The following is a 17,985-nucleotide window of genomic DNA, read 5'->3' as shown; positions in this document are numbered from 1 at the left end:
AATATTGATATAGATTTTGAGGGTTTGTATTACTATACACATAGATTCGAAAAAGTTGTCAAAAAAACAAATATATAACAAATAAATGTTATCAAAAGCAAGTTACTTTTCTACTTAACTGGATAAGTTTTTAGTGTTTTTATTTAATGTAACATGTTTATTCAGCTTGAAAACAGTGTTTACCGATGTTTTGGAAAATTTAAAATGGCGCCCGACTCTCTTGAAACGGTAAGTTTGGGGAAAAGAGTTAAAAATAAAAAAGTAGACAAAATACTGCTAGAAACTCGCTCAATATATGTTACCGTGACATAGGCTGACATATATTCAGTGAGTTTTTAACAGTATTTTGTATAGTTTTTTTAAATTTTTAACTCCTTTTCTTAAACTTACCGTGTCAAAGAGAGTCGGGCCGGGCGCCATTTTTAATTTTTCAATACATCGGTAAACATTGTATGTTTTTCGAGCTGAATAAACATGTTACATTGAATAAAAACACAAAAAATATATCCAGTTTGGTAGAAAAGTAACTTATCTTGCCTTTGATAACATTTATTTGTTATATATTTGTTTTTTGACAACTTTTTCGAATCGATGTATAAACGAGATTTTGATACTTATTTTGATTTTGAAAAAAAACATTTGTGGCTGTTAACAGTAAGACATTGTTTTAATTCGTTGTTCAAAACTAATTTAAAGGATAAAAGTGCATGCAAGCTATATATCTACAAAAGTTTTTTTTGTTTTTTTTAACCATGTTTTTAAATTTGACGAGCAATGTGAGAAATTGCAACAGATTCATAATGCCGAATTGGTTGGGATTGTTGTTATTATACATTCTGAAAACCGAATAGTTCTAAACCAATGTTATTCTGATAACAAAATAGCTCTCATTAAACATATAAGAACATTTATATTCATATTTTCATGTTTTTCTTAATTCGTTCTTGAATAAAAATTAAAGAACGCGTGTTGTTTACAACTGTGCTATCGCTGATTCTACAGGCTGGAGCTGCTGCTGCTGCTTCTAATAATACTAACTTCATTTGACCAAATTCGAGAAATAGAAACAATTTTTTTTTCGGGTAGGTCCTTTTAAATTATCAATTACCGCGGTCCTACTCAACATAAAATAATACTTTTAATTGATAAAGATAGTAAAAAGATTGATTTACTTACTACTGGGTGTCCGAAGAATTTTTTTTTCAAAATGTTCAATACTCGTCATATTAAAGTCTTATTTTTAACACGACAAAAAAAGAAATGGTCAAAAACATTTTGGACACTTGACAGTATTAAGATTAACACCTCTTCTAATTGGTTCCCAAATTTCATGACGAAATTCTTCATACAATCACGGTACGGACCTTTAGAAAACAGGGGGGGTCATTACAAAACCTTACCGAAAACGCCATTTTATGACGTTCACATTTTTATCACTTTATTTGCTTAAAACTCTTAAAATATATAATGTACATTCATATTTATTAATTCATTTGAAAGTATATTCATTTCCGAACAAAACAATAGTAATTTGAAGACTTGAAGTGCTTTGGTTTAAAAAATATGGCTATTTTAGTAGAACTACCTTGAAATCTGTGATTATCCAAAGCGTTTTTTCATCCGTGTGTATTACTAATTAGTATCCGTAGTTGGATTATTTCTTCTTAATATTTTATTATTGTGCATTTTTATGATTCTTTCCAGGTTTTCAGTACAGCTATAGCTTAGTTTTAAGGTGTTTTTGTTAAAGATTTTATACAGTGTACTACCTGGTGGGAAGATGTAGAAACCTATCCCCAAGTTTTTAACATTAGGTTGAAGGGGAGGATGAACCAGATTATTTTTCTACTTTGATTACTAGATCTAGTCAGATTTGTATTGTTTCTATTGTTTTTAATATCAGCATTTTTGTATTCGCTATTTTTTAGTTTATTGTTATAAATATTTATGTATTTATTGAATGTTTCCTCATTGGAGGAGTTATAATTTATTCTGCATTTGATTGATTTTGGTATATGCTTAATAATAGAGGGTGGGTGGTTGGAGAGTGGGTGGATATATCTGGGATTAGTGTTTTCTTTAATGTATAGTTTATAAATATCGGTTGCTAAATCAAAGGTGATGTCTAGGAAGTTGACTGGCTCAATATTGTTAGTAATTTCTACCTTAAGGCCCACATTTTTCATATTCTCTAAATCTATCACATTTTATGTTTCTAGCATCTGTAACTATCATCATGCCATTGTCCCTGTATATATAAACCTATATCCTCAATTTTTATGTCGCTATTTAGGGTAATGTTATGTAGTATGAATAATCCGACCAGGTCTGTAGCTTCTGCCAAGTCCAGTGAGCCCATGGCTAAGTCAAAGAAGCTTTTTTAGCTATTTTTTGTCCATTGCTCACCTACAGCTCTTTATTAATACTAATAAATACTGTAGTATGGCTCTTTATTACTGTATCAATATCACCCTCTGGGATATTAGTGGAGTTTTTGTCAAACTCAATTGTTTTCATGAAAAGCTCCTTAGTGATCGACAAGTAGTAGCCTATAATGTTGAATTGCACAAAGGCACATTTTTTTCTTATCAGCAATATTGGTGAACCAGTTGATTGTGTCTAAGGTGTTAATCCATTTGGTTGAAGTTGTATTTCACTTTAATTTTGAGATTGACTTTTTTTTCCAGAATTCTTTTGCTGATTTTATCAATTTCCAGTCTAACGGGGTTTATTAATCTGGTTGCTGGTTTTATCAGAAAGTTGGGTTTGTGATCCCTGAGTAGGATGTATACCTCATTTTTCTTGAGTTTACTAACCCTGCTGCTAATTTGTAGATCCTCTGTAAGTTCCCTGTTTTTAAAGTTTTTAGCAAAGTCTGGTACTTCTCTCCCCCTCCCACCCCTACTCTCTTTATTTACCATACCTCCCTCCAAAAACCTGTACTGTTCACATTCATAAACTATACCCCTCCCTTTTCTTTCAAAGTATAATCCGCACCTGGATATTTCTTTATATACAAAATGATTTGAACTGTGATTCTCGTTTCCATAAGTTTCCTTCTTTTATCTGACGAGGTGGGTCTCTTTACATACGGACTCCACCGAAACATGTGCACATATGTAACCAATAATATTTGTATAATAAATAGACTATATACTCTTTAATAACCATGCAGATTTTATTTTATCTAGGAAATCAATCTATATAACAATTATACAACTTGGCACCTGAGACTCAGAAACTCTAAATACCAAAACAGATGATGATGAGATATTTTGGCATGGACTTTGCCGATTCATACGCCAACAAATGGGTTGATATGCTGTAAAAATTGTGAAAGCAAACTTACCAAAAAGCAAGGTGCCATAAACGGTGAGAAATCAAGACTAAGAACATGGATGGGCACACCATCTGATGGAGTTGCTGCAATTAAAAAAAAAAAAAATAGAAAAACATATGGTATTAGACTAAATTAAAAATCTTTGGCATAAATGATTAATGTAAAGAATAGGTTTTACAATTCTTCAAAACAAAATGTCTTCTCTTAATAATTTTTAATTAGGGAAACATGTGCAAAAGAGGAGACTTTTTTGGTTTGGTCATATTGAAATAATAGCTAAGAGTTGGGTTAGTAGATGTAGAACAGTTGAGTTAACAGAGAAAGGCCAAGGAAGAGATGTGGAGAAGTGATAAGAATGGATTTGAAAGAAAGAGATAAAGACACAGCAATTAGATTTGAAATTTAAAAGTCAATTTTTATAAGCTGTCTAACATATGTCAATATGCAAAACAAATATTAAATAATGATGATGATGATGATGAATTTAATTACTTCTCAAATAAATCATTAAATGAACTGAACTGAACTGAACTGAAGCAGCACTCACCCTAGGCGGGTTGAGCAGACCTCCTCAAAAGGAGGAAGTTTCATGAGAGTATGAAATTCACAAGTGGTTCCTAGCTGCATGTATATTCACATCAGGGAAGATGACAATATTAGGTTTTTGCAGCTACTTGCAAAGAGGTACATACAGCATCTACTTTCCTAAATGGTCACCCATCTGCTACTATCCAGGTTCAACGTTGCTTAACTTCGGTGATTTAATGCGAACTGGTGTGTCAACGTGATTATGCCATGTGATTAAATGAAGAACCAAATAAAATCTTTGAAAAAGTATTTTTTCGGATAAAAAACCAGTTTTCTCTAGCTTCATCTTACATTACAATCATTGAAAAATAATGTCTTGATCTTAAACAAACTGCTGCAAAGTTTTTCTTAATAAGTTTTTTTTTTTTTTTTTACACAAGCATCACCACATTATCAAGGCCAAGTGGCCACTCAAGGATAAGGGTTAAAGAGTGTACAGTAGAAATTGGACAATATAGTAATCATTAGTAATGAAAATTCAGTAAATTTGATAACTTATGTGGAACGGCTCATCAAGAACTTATTTACGTTAGACTTGAACACAACCGGGAAGCTGGAAAATGGAAGACAATTCCACAGGCGTGTGGTTCTAATAAGTTAAAATTACAAGTAATAATTTCATTAATTTACTTATTGGTAATTGACATATTTAACAGTTTTTCAGTTAAAATCTCCAAAAGAAAACCATGTGAATGCTGTCACTACTATTGTGACCATATGTTTAAAACATATCTATTAGACTTAATTTTGATACAAATTCAATGACTTTTTGTCCCAATGCTTTTGTCATCATATGCTATAAAAATTGCCACATCGAAAATCTGGTAAATGCATTTCTAGGTAGACTCTTTATTTTTCTAATTTTTCAGAGTTCAAGTGTTTTATGTTTTTATTTAGTGTGAAAATACAGAGTGAAATGATAAAAGTTTCGCCCTAAAAAACAAAAACAAAACAACTTTTATTGAAAAAAAATCAATTCAGGTAACTTGATTAGGTAATAGAGCTGACATCTACTCAATGTCACCACCTTCAGCCTCAATCACTGCCTCGATATGGGTCCGGAACTGGGAGCATGATTTTTCCACAAGGTCTGGTGAGAGCTTGGCAAATACTCAGCAGATGCCAGCATACAGGCTAGCTTTAGGGTTGTGGGAAGTCATGTTAGTCTCGATGTATGACTAAACAAAGTAGTCCAATGGGTTTAGGTGGGGGAAGGGGGGGCAGTGAGAGAAGGGTACAAAGTTGTAGCACTCCCTCTGAAGCCAAGCCTGGCCACTTGATTGCACCAGGGGATCACCACACTCACATCCAGGTACACTTTGTGTTGAATTTCAAACCGACTTCAAAGATGTGAGGTGGCATGATGTGGCCCTCACTTGAAACCACACCAAAGACCATATCCGTGGCTGGAAACTTTGTTTTCATTATCCTGGGAACGTCCCTCAAGCATTAAACCATCCAAGTTTGCATTTTGACAGTGCTGGCAATGGTCCTGTCGTCATAACTTGGATTGGTAGAGAGCATGAGTTGTACAGTGGTGCATCTCTGATCTTGCTCGTTGAACATTATGTCATTTTCAGACATGATAGAAGGCTCCTATCGCCCTTGGTATTTGTACACAACTGGCCAACTAGTAGATGATCTGCTACAATAAAAGAAAACCAGTTTTCATCATATGGAAATGGAATCGTGTCTTCTTTTCTATGGCAACAATGTTATTGTTCCACCCTGTACTTTAGAAGAGGCACACTGTATTTTAATATCATTTCGTACAAACACCAATGACAGTTTCCATTCTATAACATTGGAATGCACAGTCTAATTCTAAAATACTCATTTTTAGGCCTTAATATATCCAACCTTTTTAAGAACATTTTCTGATAAACTATAAAGATATATAAAAACATAGAAAAATGTATTTGTGAATTTAAAAAAATATTCAAATAGTGAAAGAGTTAAGTGTTTTTTTCACTTTCTTTGAACTATTTTTATTTTAGAAAACAGGAAATGTCTTCTTTTATCTTTGTCAGTTTGGTTTAAAATCTTACAATACCTCCACAGCTGAAAGACAGTTGTATCATGCATCTATCTTGACTAAAATTAACTAGAGAATAGATAATGATTTGCAATGACAAAGTGCCAATTACTTTTGCTTACAACTTTTGGTAGACTTTGGATCATTGAACGCATCTATCTCTCAGGTCGTTGCTACTTAATTTGTCTTAAAAATTCAATCAATTATTTTCAGCATCAAATTTAGAATTTATTAAAAAAAAAAAAAATGTTAATACTAGCTCTCATTACTTGTCATTGCCTATAAGTAATTTGGCAGACCAAAATATTCTTTTAAAAAATAGTAGGATCAATTATAGTATAGGACCGTTTGAATATCTTACCTATTTCATCCAAATTGATTAATGATCATGGCTGCTAGTGAGTAAAACATTGAATTTAAGTTATCATTTTATCTGATTATTTTTTTTTATTTAATTATTAATAGCTTTTACTTGTTAATATAATTTTATAAACACAACAAACATTTCAATGTGTAATTTTCAAAATAAGATTCAAGTGAAAAAAAAATGACACATAAATTTGTAAAATTTTTAAGAAATAAAATGAAAATTGCAATTGATTTTTTGAGAGGTAGGGAGACACTTAGCTAATGATATTACTGGAGTTATTATTGTCCACGAGCATGCGATTCGTCTCTTCATAACTGCGCAATGCCACTTTAAATTTACTGAAATTTATGGGTTTGTAAATGATTCAAATTTTAGTATATTATTATGGATGATAACGACTACCAGTTGTCAAAATTTTAGCTTTTCACAGTTGTTATTTCTAACAACTATTAGGTTTTAAAATTTTGTCCTTTAGTTTTGAATACTACTATATATAGATATTAAAAGTTGAAATGCTGCTTTATTTTTATAAGGAAAGCGGTTGATATCTGATATTAAAGGTTGGCTATTTATTCTTTCTTTCTTGTGAATATTAAAAAATTGTATCCTATTAATTTTTTTCCTGGCATTCATGGGGAGAATGGGAGTACATTTAACTAAGGGAGTAAAAAACTCAACCACTCTTATCTAAATATGGCTAAAAAAAAAATATTGACCAGGATAAAAAAATAAAAATCAATAAAATCGATTGAAAATAAAAGTTTTTTTTTTTTAGAATGTGTAATGGAGCCATTAGCATTGGTAGCAGCAGCAGCCACATAACACATGCAAATGACCGAGACAGCATGCAAAGTGACGTCACAGTCGAGGAAGAGAAAAGAAAAAAAAAAAGAGAGAAAAAAATGCAATGGTAAGGACTGGGAAAGAAATTGTGTGCTGGAGGGGATAAACATTTGGTCCGTGGTGGCGAGAGACTTTTAACTACATGACAGATGACATAAACTAAGAGACTTTTAAGACAAGAGGCAATGTGCTATTTTGGAAGAACCATGAATAAATGCATTTCATTTCAACTGAAAAAGCTGAGTGGAATTTCTTTTCTTTTTGTTTTTCTTTGTGACTCACATACAACATGTTGGGTTCTAGTGTTAAAATCCAACAACACCGTTGAAGAAGAATAATGACTACACTACAAATACGGATCAATATTTTTCATAATCTGATTGTTAAAAAAGATTTTTTTATCTACCGTTTGTTACAAGGAGGTGGGGTATTTTGTCATGGACGTTAGCATAGAATAATTAACCTTTTTAGAACTAATACAAACATTTGAATGTTCCTACTAGTCACATGATGTGTAAGTATTAAAAAAATTTCTAGAACTCTCTGTCTGTGGAATTCTGTACCACAAGCCTGCTTTCCAGCTGACTAAAACATGGTTGTCTTCAAGTTCAATGTAAACAAGTACTTGTTGCCCATCCCCTTAAATAATCCAAATCTACCCAACTTTCACTATTACTGATCATAAAGCTGTTGTCTCACTGACCACCTTACACTCATCAATCCTTATCCTTGAGTGGCTCTCAGGCCTTGATGACTCTCTTATGAAAAAAAAGTTAATGCCAGTTCTAAAAATAGTGATTGTTTTGTACTAACCTTTATGGAAAATGAACCCCCTATGTAAATCTTAAATAACTTATTTGTCCAAATTTTATTTTAGATAATACAAAAATCTCAAGCTTAATCAGTTGTAATGGGTTGAAGGTTAAAAATAATTCGGTAAGAGAACTTCAACCACTCAAAGTCTATCCATTTTTTTTTCTTCTTGTAGATATGGCATCCTACTTAAGATATGTCATATTGACAAAACATCTTATCTGACAAACCTTAAAGACAAGATTAAAATGATATTTGCTCAGTTGCTATAGGAAACAAAAACACATTTTGACAAAGATTACAAAAGAGTTTTTAACATGTTTATCTAATAAATTATCTTGGCAGATTTTTCATGTCAGACTTAAATAGTAATATATCTGAAAAATCGATATTTGATTCTCACAAGTGATTTCTTCGATTTTTATCCTTGAGTACATAGTTCACACTGACAGCTTTTTCTTTTTGAAAATAATTATTCCAACTAAAAATTATTATAAGGGAGATAATTTTAAATAATGGTTAAAAAAGCTCAAAATGTAAGAGATAATTTTTATTTTAACTTTTTACTGTAAGAGTGTGAGTTATCTCCCTTACATTTTGAGCTTTTTTTTATTCATCTTTTCGTGACTTAAACATTTTTTATTTTATTTTAATTAAAAATAACTAAACTAAAATTACATTAATGAATGCTGGACAACGCCAGATAGGTACCCTTAGTATAAAATAAAAAAATACAGGTTTCTACATACAAAAAAAACAAACAAACAAAACAAAAAATTTTGTTGATTGTTTAGCATAAAAATAGAAATCGAAAATTAAATATTGAATTTCAATTAAAACGAATGGTATCTACTTAATTGTCATATCTAAATTAGTAAAACATCCCAAAATTAGGAAAAAATTATAACTTATTAATGAAAATAGTTTTCAAAGAAAAATTGTAAATTATACTTAAATAATAAACAGATTCAAAACAATGAGTTACATTTCAAAAATAATAAAGGCAGATCAATGGATTGTGAAATCGTGAAAGTACATGTTTTATGTAATAATGTTGTAATATGTTACTAATCGTGACATGACAATTAAGTAGAAAACATTGATTGTTTATTGAAAATTCAATTTTTCCCTTTTTGATTTTCATTCTAATTTTGAACATGCACCAAGATTTTTAAACAATTTGTATTAGTCTGTGTTTATTTGCATATGCCAAACTTTGACATCTATATAAAACTTAACCAAAAATCTGTTTGCGCATCAATGTGGGAGATACTTTAGAGCATTTCACATGACTTATTTTTCAGGAAAGTCTTTACAGTGAGACCAGATATTTTCTCTATCTGATATACAGGCAGGATCGTGTTATTTTGATGTTTTGTCATCTCACAGCAATATGAACACGTCTGTTGCATGCTGTCCTTTTGCCTATGATAGGACCTCTGTGTTTTGTAAAATTGTTGACAACTGCAAGAAGACTCAACTTGTAGTAGACACATGTCGTCTCAGTTTGTCCATTGCAACCAATTGCGTTTTGAAGGTAGGTGAATTTATTAACTCTTTTGATAGCTGCAACAACTTCTGTTTCCATGGAGTCAGATTTCAACAAATGCAGCAAATGAAGTTAACCACATCATCTACATGTAGTATCGGCAGGATGGAGTACCGTTTATGACACTATTTAGTGTATGTTCTGCATTTAATGCAGTTCAAACAAGTTGTAAACTTATAGCTGCTGCATGAAAGTTAAAATATTTGCCAAATGTAAAATATGGAAAAATAGCTGAAACTTACCTTTTCTTGGACAGTGAACTCGAGGGTAAGGTTGAGATCCAAGTCGAACACTGTGTATTATATGACCCTAACAAAGAAATAATAGGTCTTACTTAATTGTGTCATCTGTTTATTATAAAAGATGAATAAATATCAGTTTTTAAATAGACTGTGTAAAAAATATTTTTAAAAAATTGTTAGAACTCCTTCTTACCAATGCCACATTTCATACAAACTCCTCTTAACTTAAACTGTAAAGGCCCACAGTAGGACAGCAGAAATGCTTCAAGGACAATCTGAAGGTCTCTCTCAAACAGTTTGGGCAAAAACTAACCCAAGACAAAATTTTTTGGGAAAAACTAACCCAAGACAAAATTTTTTGGGAAAAACTAACCCAAGACAAAATTTTTTGGGAAAAACTAACCCAAGACAAAATTTTTTGGGAAAAACTAACCCAAGACAAAATTTTTTGGGAAAAACTAACCCAAGACAAATGTTGCTTACATGCAGCAACTCACAAATACAATTATTGAATCTGCATGCAATGAAGAATGCAAGCAGAAATGTTGCATTAGAAAAGACAGAGCAGTAAGCATCTCTGTTTCAGAATCATCCGACAGGTGTCCAACATGCGGGAAATACTTCAAATCAGTCTAATAAGCCATTTCTGAACCCAGAGAACCTTGCATGATCACGCTCATTTTTGCAAACGATGGATCATAAAAAATAAAATATCAGTTTTAAAAATAAATTGTGTAAAATCTTTTTTTAAATTGTTAGAACTCCTTCTCACCAATGCCACAATTTGTACCAACTCATCTTAACTTAAATTGTAATCCTCAACATCCAGTCTCTCTTTCTCTCGGCTGTCAAAAACTCAACACTTGTCCTCTCCAATTCATCTTTCTTACAGCTGTCATTCCTCTCAGATGCAAATTAATGCCATATGCATATAAAAGAGCCATCCACAAACGAAAGCTTTTTTTTCTTTTTTCTTCCCTTATCTGACAGGATAGACAGAGGCACTTGTCGCTTGTATAAATCATATTTTTCGTTACTTTCGCGTCATTTCTCCTTGATGATGTCATCTCAAATAGTGCAGCTGGGTGAGGGCTTCTTTGTATGGGTGTTCCTGCAGAATGGAAGAGCAGTAACTTCCTCCTTGGGAAAATTAAACCCAAGACTGTTGTCAGATAGTCTATCATCATCGTTGTTGTCAGATAGTCTATCATCATCGTTGTTGTCAGGCAGTCTTATCATCATCAGTAATTTAAAAAAAAAAATTTTTTAATTACATTTTCACCCCAAACAAGGCACATTGCCACTTTGATGTAGGGGGCTACTATCAGGGACATAAGCTACATGGGTACTATGTGGGGAGTTGGGCAGCAATTTGAACTTGAACTTCTGCATGTCAGTACAGTTGAGAAAGCAGGAACCCGGAAGAGAATTCCAAAGTCTAGCGGTTCTTGGGAAAAAAACTACTGGAGTAGAAGGCTCTCTTACATCTAGGGATCTCAAATGTGAAGGGGTGGGATTTTGCTGCTTGTCGGGTTTGTCGGGGGTATTTACGTAGAGGGGGTACAAGTGCTTGCAGTTCGTTGGAACATTCACTGTTAAAGTACTTGTAGAACAGGCAGAGGGATGCTACATTTCGTCAATGGGACAGAGGCTGAAGCTTAGATGACAGTTCAGGATCTATTAGGTTGGCGACTTTCTTTTGAACCTTGTCTAGGAGTGAGAGACTAGTAGCAGATGAACCAGCCCAAATATGACAACAATGCTCTATACATGGGCGAATGGTGGCCTTATAGAGGTACAGTATACTTTTGAGCATTAGTAGCTTTCTAACATGGTAGAGAGAACCTACCTTTTTCGCAGCGGTCCTGGCAATGCTCTCAATGTAATTTTTCTAACTCATGTTTCTTGTGAACGTTAGGCTGAGGAGTTTAAAAGATATACTTTCAGATAAAGAGTCTTTGGCTATTGCTATTGGTGGTAGAGAAGGTTTCTTGTAGTTATTGAAGGAAACAAGCTTAGTCTTGGCAACATTGAATGTGACCATCCATTTTTATCCCCATTCCACTACAGATTGAAGGTCATCCTCTAGTGTTTCTGTCATTTCTTTAGATATGTGTTCATTTGTTTTCCTGTCGTGTCTGTTATAGAGTGTGGTGTCGTCAACATATATACCCATCTCACAGACGATTTTGTCAGGGAGGTCATTTATGAATATTAGGAATAATAGAGGTCCAATGATAGACCTCTGAGGCACTCTCGCATTTATATCATATTGTTTAGATGTATGACTGTCAAGGACAACCTAGATTTTTCTCTTATTTAAGAAGGATTTAATTATGTGAAGTATTCTTCCAGTGATACCGTATGATCTGATTTTCCTGAGAAGACCTTCATGCCATACCCTGTCAAAAGCCTTAGGTATATCTAGAGCTGCCACTCTACCCTCCCCTGCTTTGTCAAGTGAATGGTATATACACCCAGAGATTACAGTTAGGATGTCTGCCGTGCAACGGGCTTGCCTAAATCCATATTTCCAAACTACTAGTGTCGGAAGTATCATTTAATGATACTGACCTTGACCTGTTCAGTTGCTTGCTTTCTTTTGATGAGCCACAAATGGTACTGAATAGTGTTTAGCTCCTGAAAAGGGCACAAATTTTGTACATCATTATACAAAAAACATCACCAAATGTGGATAATTGATTTCAGTCACCTTGACTATTCTGCTCATACACTTGCTGTGAGGGATTCTGACCCAAACAGTATCTCCCATTTGGTACCAACCATGGGCATCTTATGGGTCAGGGCTTGCTATGGAATCAATACCTTGTATGCAGAGGTCATAGCATTGGATGGTACCGTGGATGTAGAAACACTGTCATTTGCCGTAACGTTTTACCAGTAAACCACTTCTAGTATGGAATATTGTTTTCTTGCTGTAATGGTTTTCACACCTCTGTGGCTTCTCAACTATACTGATTCCACTTGGTTTCTAGGAACACTGTAGTTGGAGCTGTGTGGCATAATGGAGAGCACCTCTTTTTGGAGGAGCTGGAGGCTTCTACATTAATAAACCTTGCGCTTAACTTGTCTGTACTTTTGAGGTGCAGATGTGTTAAGCAGGTGCATGTGGGTGTGGGACGGTTAGAGCATGTCAGCTGAGTATGAATGATAGTCGTTTATTATTATTCAACTAAGTCAAAACAATTTGAGATCATAGAATTTGAAAGGTCAAACCCGAAAGAACTCATGGATACAAAAACAAAACAATGTTTAAACGTTATGTATGAATGTCTCTCTTTCTCTCTTTCACTCCCTTTTTCTCTTTTTCAATGAAGAAAGAGAGAATTAAATATAATTCTATTGTTTTAAAACAGTTGAAGCTTAGATTTTGCATGCACCAGCTATATAGTAGTTTGGTGCGCATGCAATGGGTCGACTGAATATGCTCCCTCATTATTAAATGTTAAATAAATTATATATTTTTATAAAAATGCATTTGTTTTCTATTTTTGTACAAGCATTCAACTTCAGCATGAGGTCCCAGCCAGTAATGCCGATGATGGAAATGTTGCCTGTAACAATGCAATAAAGACTCAAGAAACGGCCCACGCCAGCCAGTTATAGCTGACGACATATCGACCCTTTGTGTTTATGTTTTCATGTGTCTATCGTTTGATATCATTTATTCCCCCGGGGAGCTGGTCGCATTCCGAGGATGTTCATCAACCAAGTAACTCTCCCAAGAAACGCAAGTATCATACATATGTACATCCCAGTTTTGTAGGAACTCCCAAAAATGTTTACTGGTAATATGATGTCATTGTCTGTTAGTATTACGACTGATAAGTCTCACTTGTAAAATATAGACTCCAGCTGGCATACAATGCTTGTTGAATCTTACCAACATAGAGACCACAATATCACAAATCACAAAGGACAGCAATCAATGAGTGTGAGATAGTGGTCACTGCTATAATGAGTGATGTCCACACCCAACATACTTCAATTGTTCCTCACATCAAGCCTCCTCTTGCACCAGTGCACAGGCACAGAATCGATTGACTGGTACAGCTCACGTTTTAATTGACATTCATACATTGACTTTTGACACAGTTTGGTTTTTTTGTTTGGCAAACTATAATATGCTTTTTATTCTGGGGTGTCCAGTCTGATGATGGATGTGTGCAATTTGCTTAATGTTCAACCAATGTGCAGCAACAACAGCACAGCTTGACTTCAGTTTTTACTTTGTTGAGCTACTGCTGTGATATTCTCGTCAGTTGCCTGGCTTTATTGTTGCCTGACTAGTGCTATATCTATTATTAGCCCATTCTCTTTAACCACATCAACAAGCATGTGATCTGTCTTCATAGCAGCATTTTGCTGGTTGCCTTATTGGTTAGTCATCACTTCCCTGTCAGGGCGTCTGCAGTCCATCAAATGAATCTGCCCTGATATGTAGTGCCTCCAACTGCCACTGAAATGCCAGGTTAACTCCTTTTAACACTGCATCCAGTTCTGCTAGGTTAATGTGTTACACATTATTTGCTGGGTGCAAACATTTAATGCGAACTTAGTGGCAAGTGAGCTAAACTGTAAATTCACTTCCGTTCACACATTAATCACTTTGTACAAGATCATTCCGATGTATTCTGTTCAGTGTTTCAATTGTCAACTCCTAAAGAGGAAGTTGTTCATTTCATTATCTGAACCAGTTGTAACTTTGTTGACATAACGTTTCATGTATACTCTAGCTATGCAGAGTCATCTGATAACATGAAAATGACCAACCAATTTTTTGCATATTAAAAAGATTATATGACTGTTCTTTCTTTGTATCAATGGAAAGTTTACCAAAGCCAACAAGACCATGTGTTCATTTTGAACAGGGTAACTTCAAGTTGAAAGAGGTTGAACAGTTTGCTAGAAAAGCAAGATAAAAAGCAAACATCTTAACCACCTCAGCATGAAATATGAATACCTCACCAAAAAGAATATTGAGCTGATCCATCATTGTTGCTTATTGTGATGAGAAAAGCTAAAATGACAGCCAACAACAGTTATCACCTGATGATATGCACTTTCATTTCATATATATATATATAGATACGTGCCTGGCGTTGCCCAGGTGTTTGGAGGTGTGTGTTGAGCAAAAAAATTTAAAAAAAAGTGGTAGTAGGCAGACAGGCTCAAACCCCTACAGCGAAGGAGGAAAAAAACACGAAAAAAAAAAAAATGTGACGTCTTTGCGTTGCATCCATCGCCAAACCGGAATTAGCAAAGGTTTAAGTTAAGGCTAGTCAATCGAAAAGAGGAGATGACTTTCGAAATATCGGTGAAAAAAGTGATCCCTCCTTGTAGAAAAGTGCCCAGTTGAGGGTGAAGAAATTAATGGTTTTAGCCCATTTTTCAATATTTGTTGTCCGAAGGGTCGAGCTTCAAAATGATACCAATCTGGTGAAAATCCGTCACCTCTGTCGAAAGTTTTAGATATACATACATACAGGTGAGATTTATATTATAGATGCAAAGCTGCTGGCAGTGAACACTGAATGCATTTATCTTCTACAGAAAAAAAAAAGGCTATCACAACTAGTGCCACGAGGGAAGTGTTTCAGAATTATTGACAATTTTGTATATCATATTCAGATATGTTTATTGTTGAACAATGATAAAACAAAGACTGTTGGTTATTAAAACTTGGTGGACAAGTCAGCCATAGATGAAGTTTATTTATACTAAATACGGTTGCATTGAAAAAGCATTGTGAATTTTATTAATTGTTCTATGAGTGGAATTTTTAGAGTGTCACACTGTATTAAAAAGATGCTATTAAGTATCAACATATTTTACTATTTTAATGAGAAAATTTGAAAACCTGAAAATGTTGTGAAATGATGAAATCATTTTTATTTACTTTTTTGTTGTTGTTGTTGTTAAAGTCCGAATTTTTGCCAATAACCTGGCTTTATCAAGGAGATGTCAGTCCGATTAAGGTTTTTCTTTTTCTTCTTCTTCATAATGTTCTTATTATTTCATTTAAATTAATAAAAAAAATGTTTTCTAAAATCTGTGACTTTTCAGTTCTTATATTTTACTATGTTTTTATATCTTGACATCTACTATGCTCTAAGGATGTCTTGCATTTATACTCTCTAAAGAGCGGATTTATCAATAAAAGAAAAGGCTAAAGTATCCCTCGTTTTATGTGAATGTATGTTTACTGACCGTATCTGTAGAAAGATATATCTGGTTTGGATCTTTGGGCAAAAGACACAGTTGTCGAGTGTTGATCGAGGTAGAAAACAAGGAGTCTCTGCAAGAGAAAGAAAACGATAATATTTTTATAATAAAATGTCAAAGAAACATATTATTTTATATGCACATTTAAATTTAAGATGACCACACATCTGATGAAGGAAAATATTCCTGAAATATCATAACATATTGAACTTCCATCAGATCATGCTGACACAGGTAAGAATATAATAATATAGTATAAATGAAAAACATATTCCTATAATGGACTCTCCCATTGATTACAATGTCTGAGCTCAGCAACAGCAACTAAGTTGTTCAGAAATCAACACAGATGATCTGTCTATAGTGGAGTAGGCTTTGTGCAGAACCAACCACACTTTTTGATAAAACTGTTAATATCAGTTGGTGCAATGGCTATCACAAGACAAAGCAGACAATAGACCTTAAGTTTTTACATCAGAGTGTTCCTTCTCCCAGATGCATGTTTTAACAAAGATTGACAATGCATCTCTCCCAGTGGATTAAACGCACCCCCAGTTACCAACCCGGAAATTTCTACATGTGGTACAGTACATACAGTGCCTAGCATTCCCAAATGGTCACCCACGTAATACTGACTAGGCTTACCATTGCTTAATTTCAGCGATCTGGTGAGAACTGGTGTTTCAACATGATTATGCCGCAAAAAAAAAAAAATATATAAAATCATTAAAAGTACAAGAATTAATTTGGAATTTATCAATTTTCAAAGTGCACTTTAATAAAGTTTACAAAGTAAAATATAAACATTTAATTTAAATTGAATCTAAAAATTATCTTGAATTTATTTTATGTGATGTACATTTTGTTGCACTTAAAAAGTAAATTTATCTATTATTTAGCGATCAATGATATAGATATATAATTTTCAACTAAAATCATTTTTTATGATTATGTTTTATTTAATTTTTTAATTTAAATTAAAAGAAATGAATATGCTTTTACATGCCAGTAACAAGTTGAAATTATTTTTTGTTTTAATATTCTATTTGGGTGAAAAAGTAAAGTTTATATATATATATATATATATATAGTTAGAAATGTGATTGATAATTTAACCCCCTTTATAAATATATATATATATATATATATATATATATATATATATATATATATATAACTTTACTTTTAAATATATATAAGTGAAATTGTCTGTGTGTGTACATTTCCCTTCGAAACTACTCTGTCAATTTTCAGTCTACAGACTCAAGATTTGACATAAGGGGTATTGAGATTTGGGAAAATCTTTTTAATCAGTTTTCGGTCAGAAATTTAGCTGTTCAACGATTTGACCTTTCAAAACTCTACCAAACTCCTCCGCCAATTTGGTGTCTAAACACTTGAAATTTTAGATGTACGTTATTTGGAAATGGATCAAACTTTTTAATTTGATTTGAGCCCAAAAACAATGTTAAGGGGTCAAAATTGGGGTCAAAGTTAAAAAAAAATTGACCTTTGCGGTCTCTACCAAATTACTCTGCCAATTTTTGATCTAAACATTTGAAATTTTGCATAAAGTGTATTCAGACATAGGGCAAGCTTTTTAATCGGTTTTTGGCCAAAAATTTGGCTGCCAAGGGGTCAAAGTTCAAAAGATTTTACTTTTGCGGTCTCTAGCAAACTATTCAGTCAATTTTAGGTCTAAACATTAGAAATTTTACATAAAGAGTATTCAGACAAGCTTTTTAATCAGTTTTTGGGCGAAAATTTGTCTGGCAAGAGGTCAAAGTTTACAGAGTTGACCTTTGCAGAGTCTACCAAACTCCTCCGCCAATTTTGGGTGTAAACATTTGAAATTTTAGATGTAGGTTACCTGGACATGAGTCAAACTTTTAAATGTATATATACATATGCACAGGGCACTGCTAAATCTAAGTTTCTAACCACTCCCCACCTTAGATG

The 17,985-nt window shown here is 33.3% G+C and overlaps 1 protein-coding gene across 6 annotated transcripts in view; it reads right to left on the bottom strand.

The window, feature by feature from the left end:
- Positions 1–17,985, bottom strand: part of LOC145284539 (cytoplasmic dynein 2 intermediate chain 1-like) — a 149,383-nt gene that overhangs the window by 12,520 nt on the left and 118,878 nt on the right. For all 6 annotated transcript variants that reach the window (XM_080133437.1, XM_080133440.1, XM_080133438.1 and 3 more), the window contains 3 exons: positions 16,012–16,099; positions 9,781–9,847; positions 3,350–3,423 (listed from right to left, as the gene is read on the bottom strand). In XM_080133437.1, coding sequence (XP_079989563.1) covers positions 3,350–3,423; positions 9,781–9,847; positions 16,012–16,099 — 229 coding nt within the window. The remainder of the gene's footprint in view (positions 1–3,349; positions 3,424–9,780; positions 9,848–16,011; positions 16,100–17,985) is intronic.

Source organism: Euprymna scolopes, chromosome 9, assembly GCF_053919585.1.
Source record: "Euprymna scolopes isolate OS-2025 chromosome 9, ASM5391958v1, whole genome shotgun sequence".
NCBI classification, from domain to species: domain Eukaryota; kingdom Metazoa; phylum Mollusca; class Cephalopoda; order Sepiida; family Sepiolidae; genus Euprymna; species Euprymna scolopes.
This window is presented reverse-complemented; position numbering and strand designations above follow the sequence as displayed.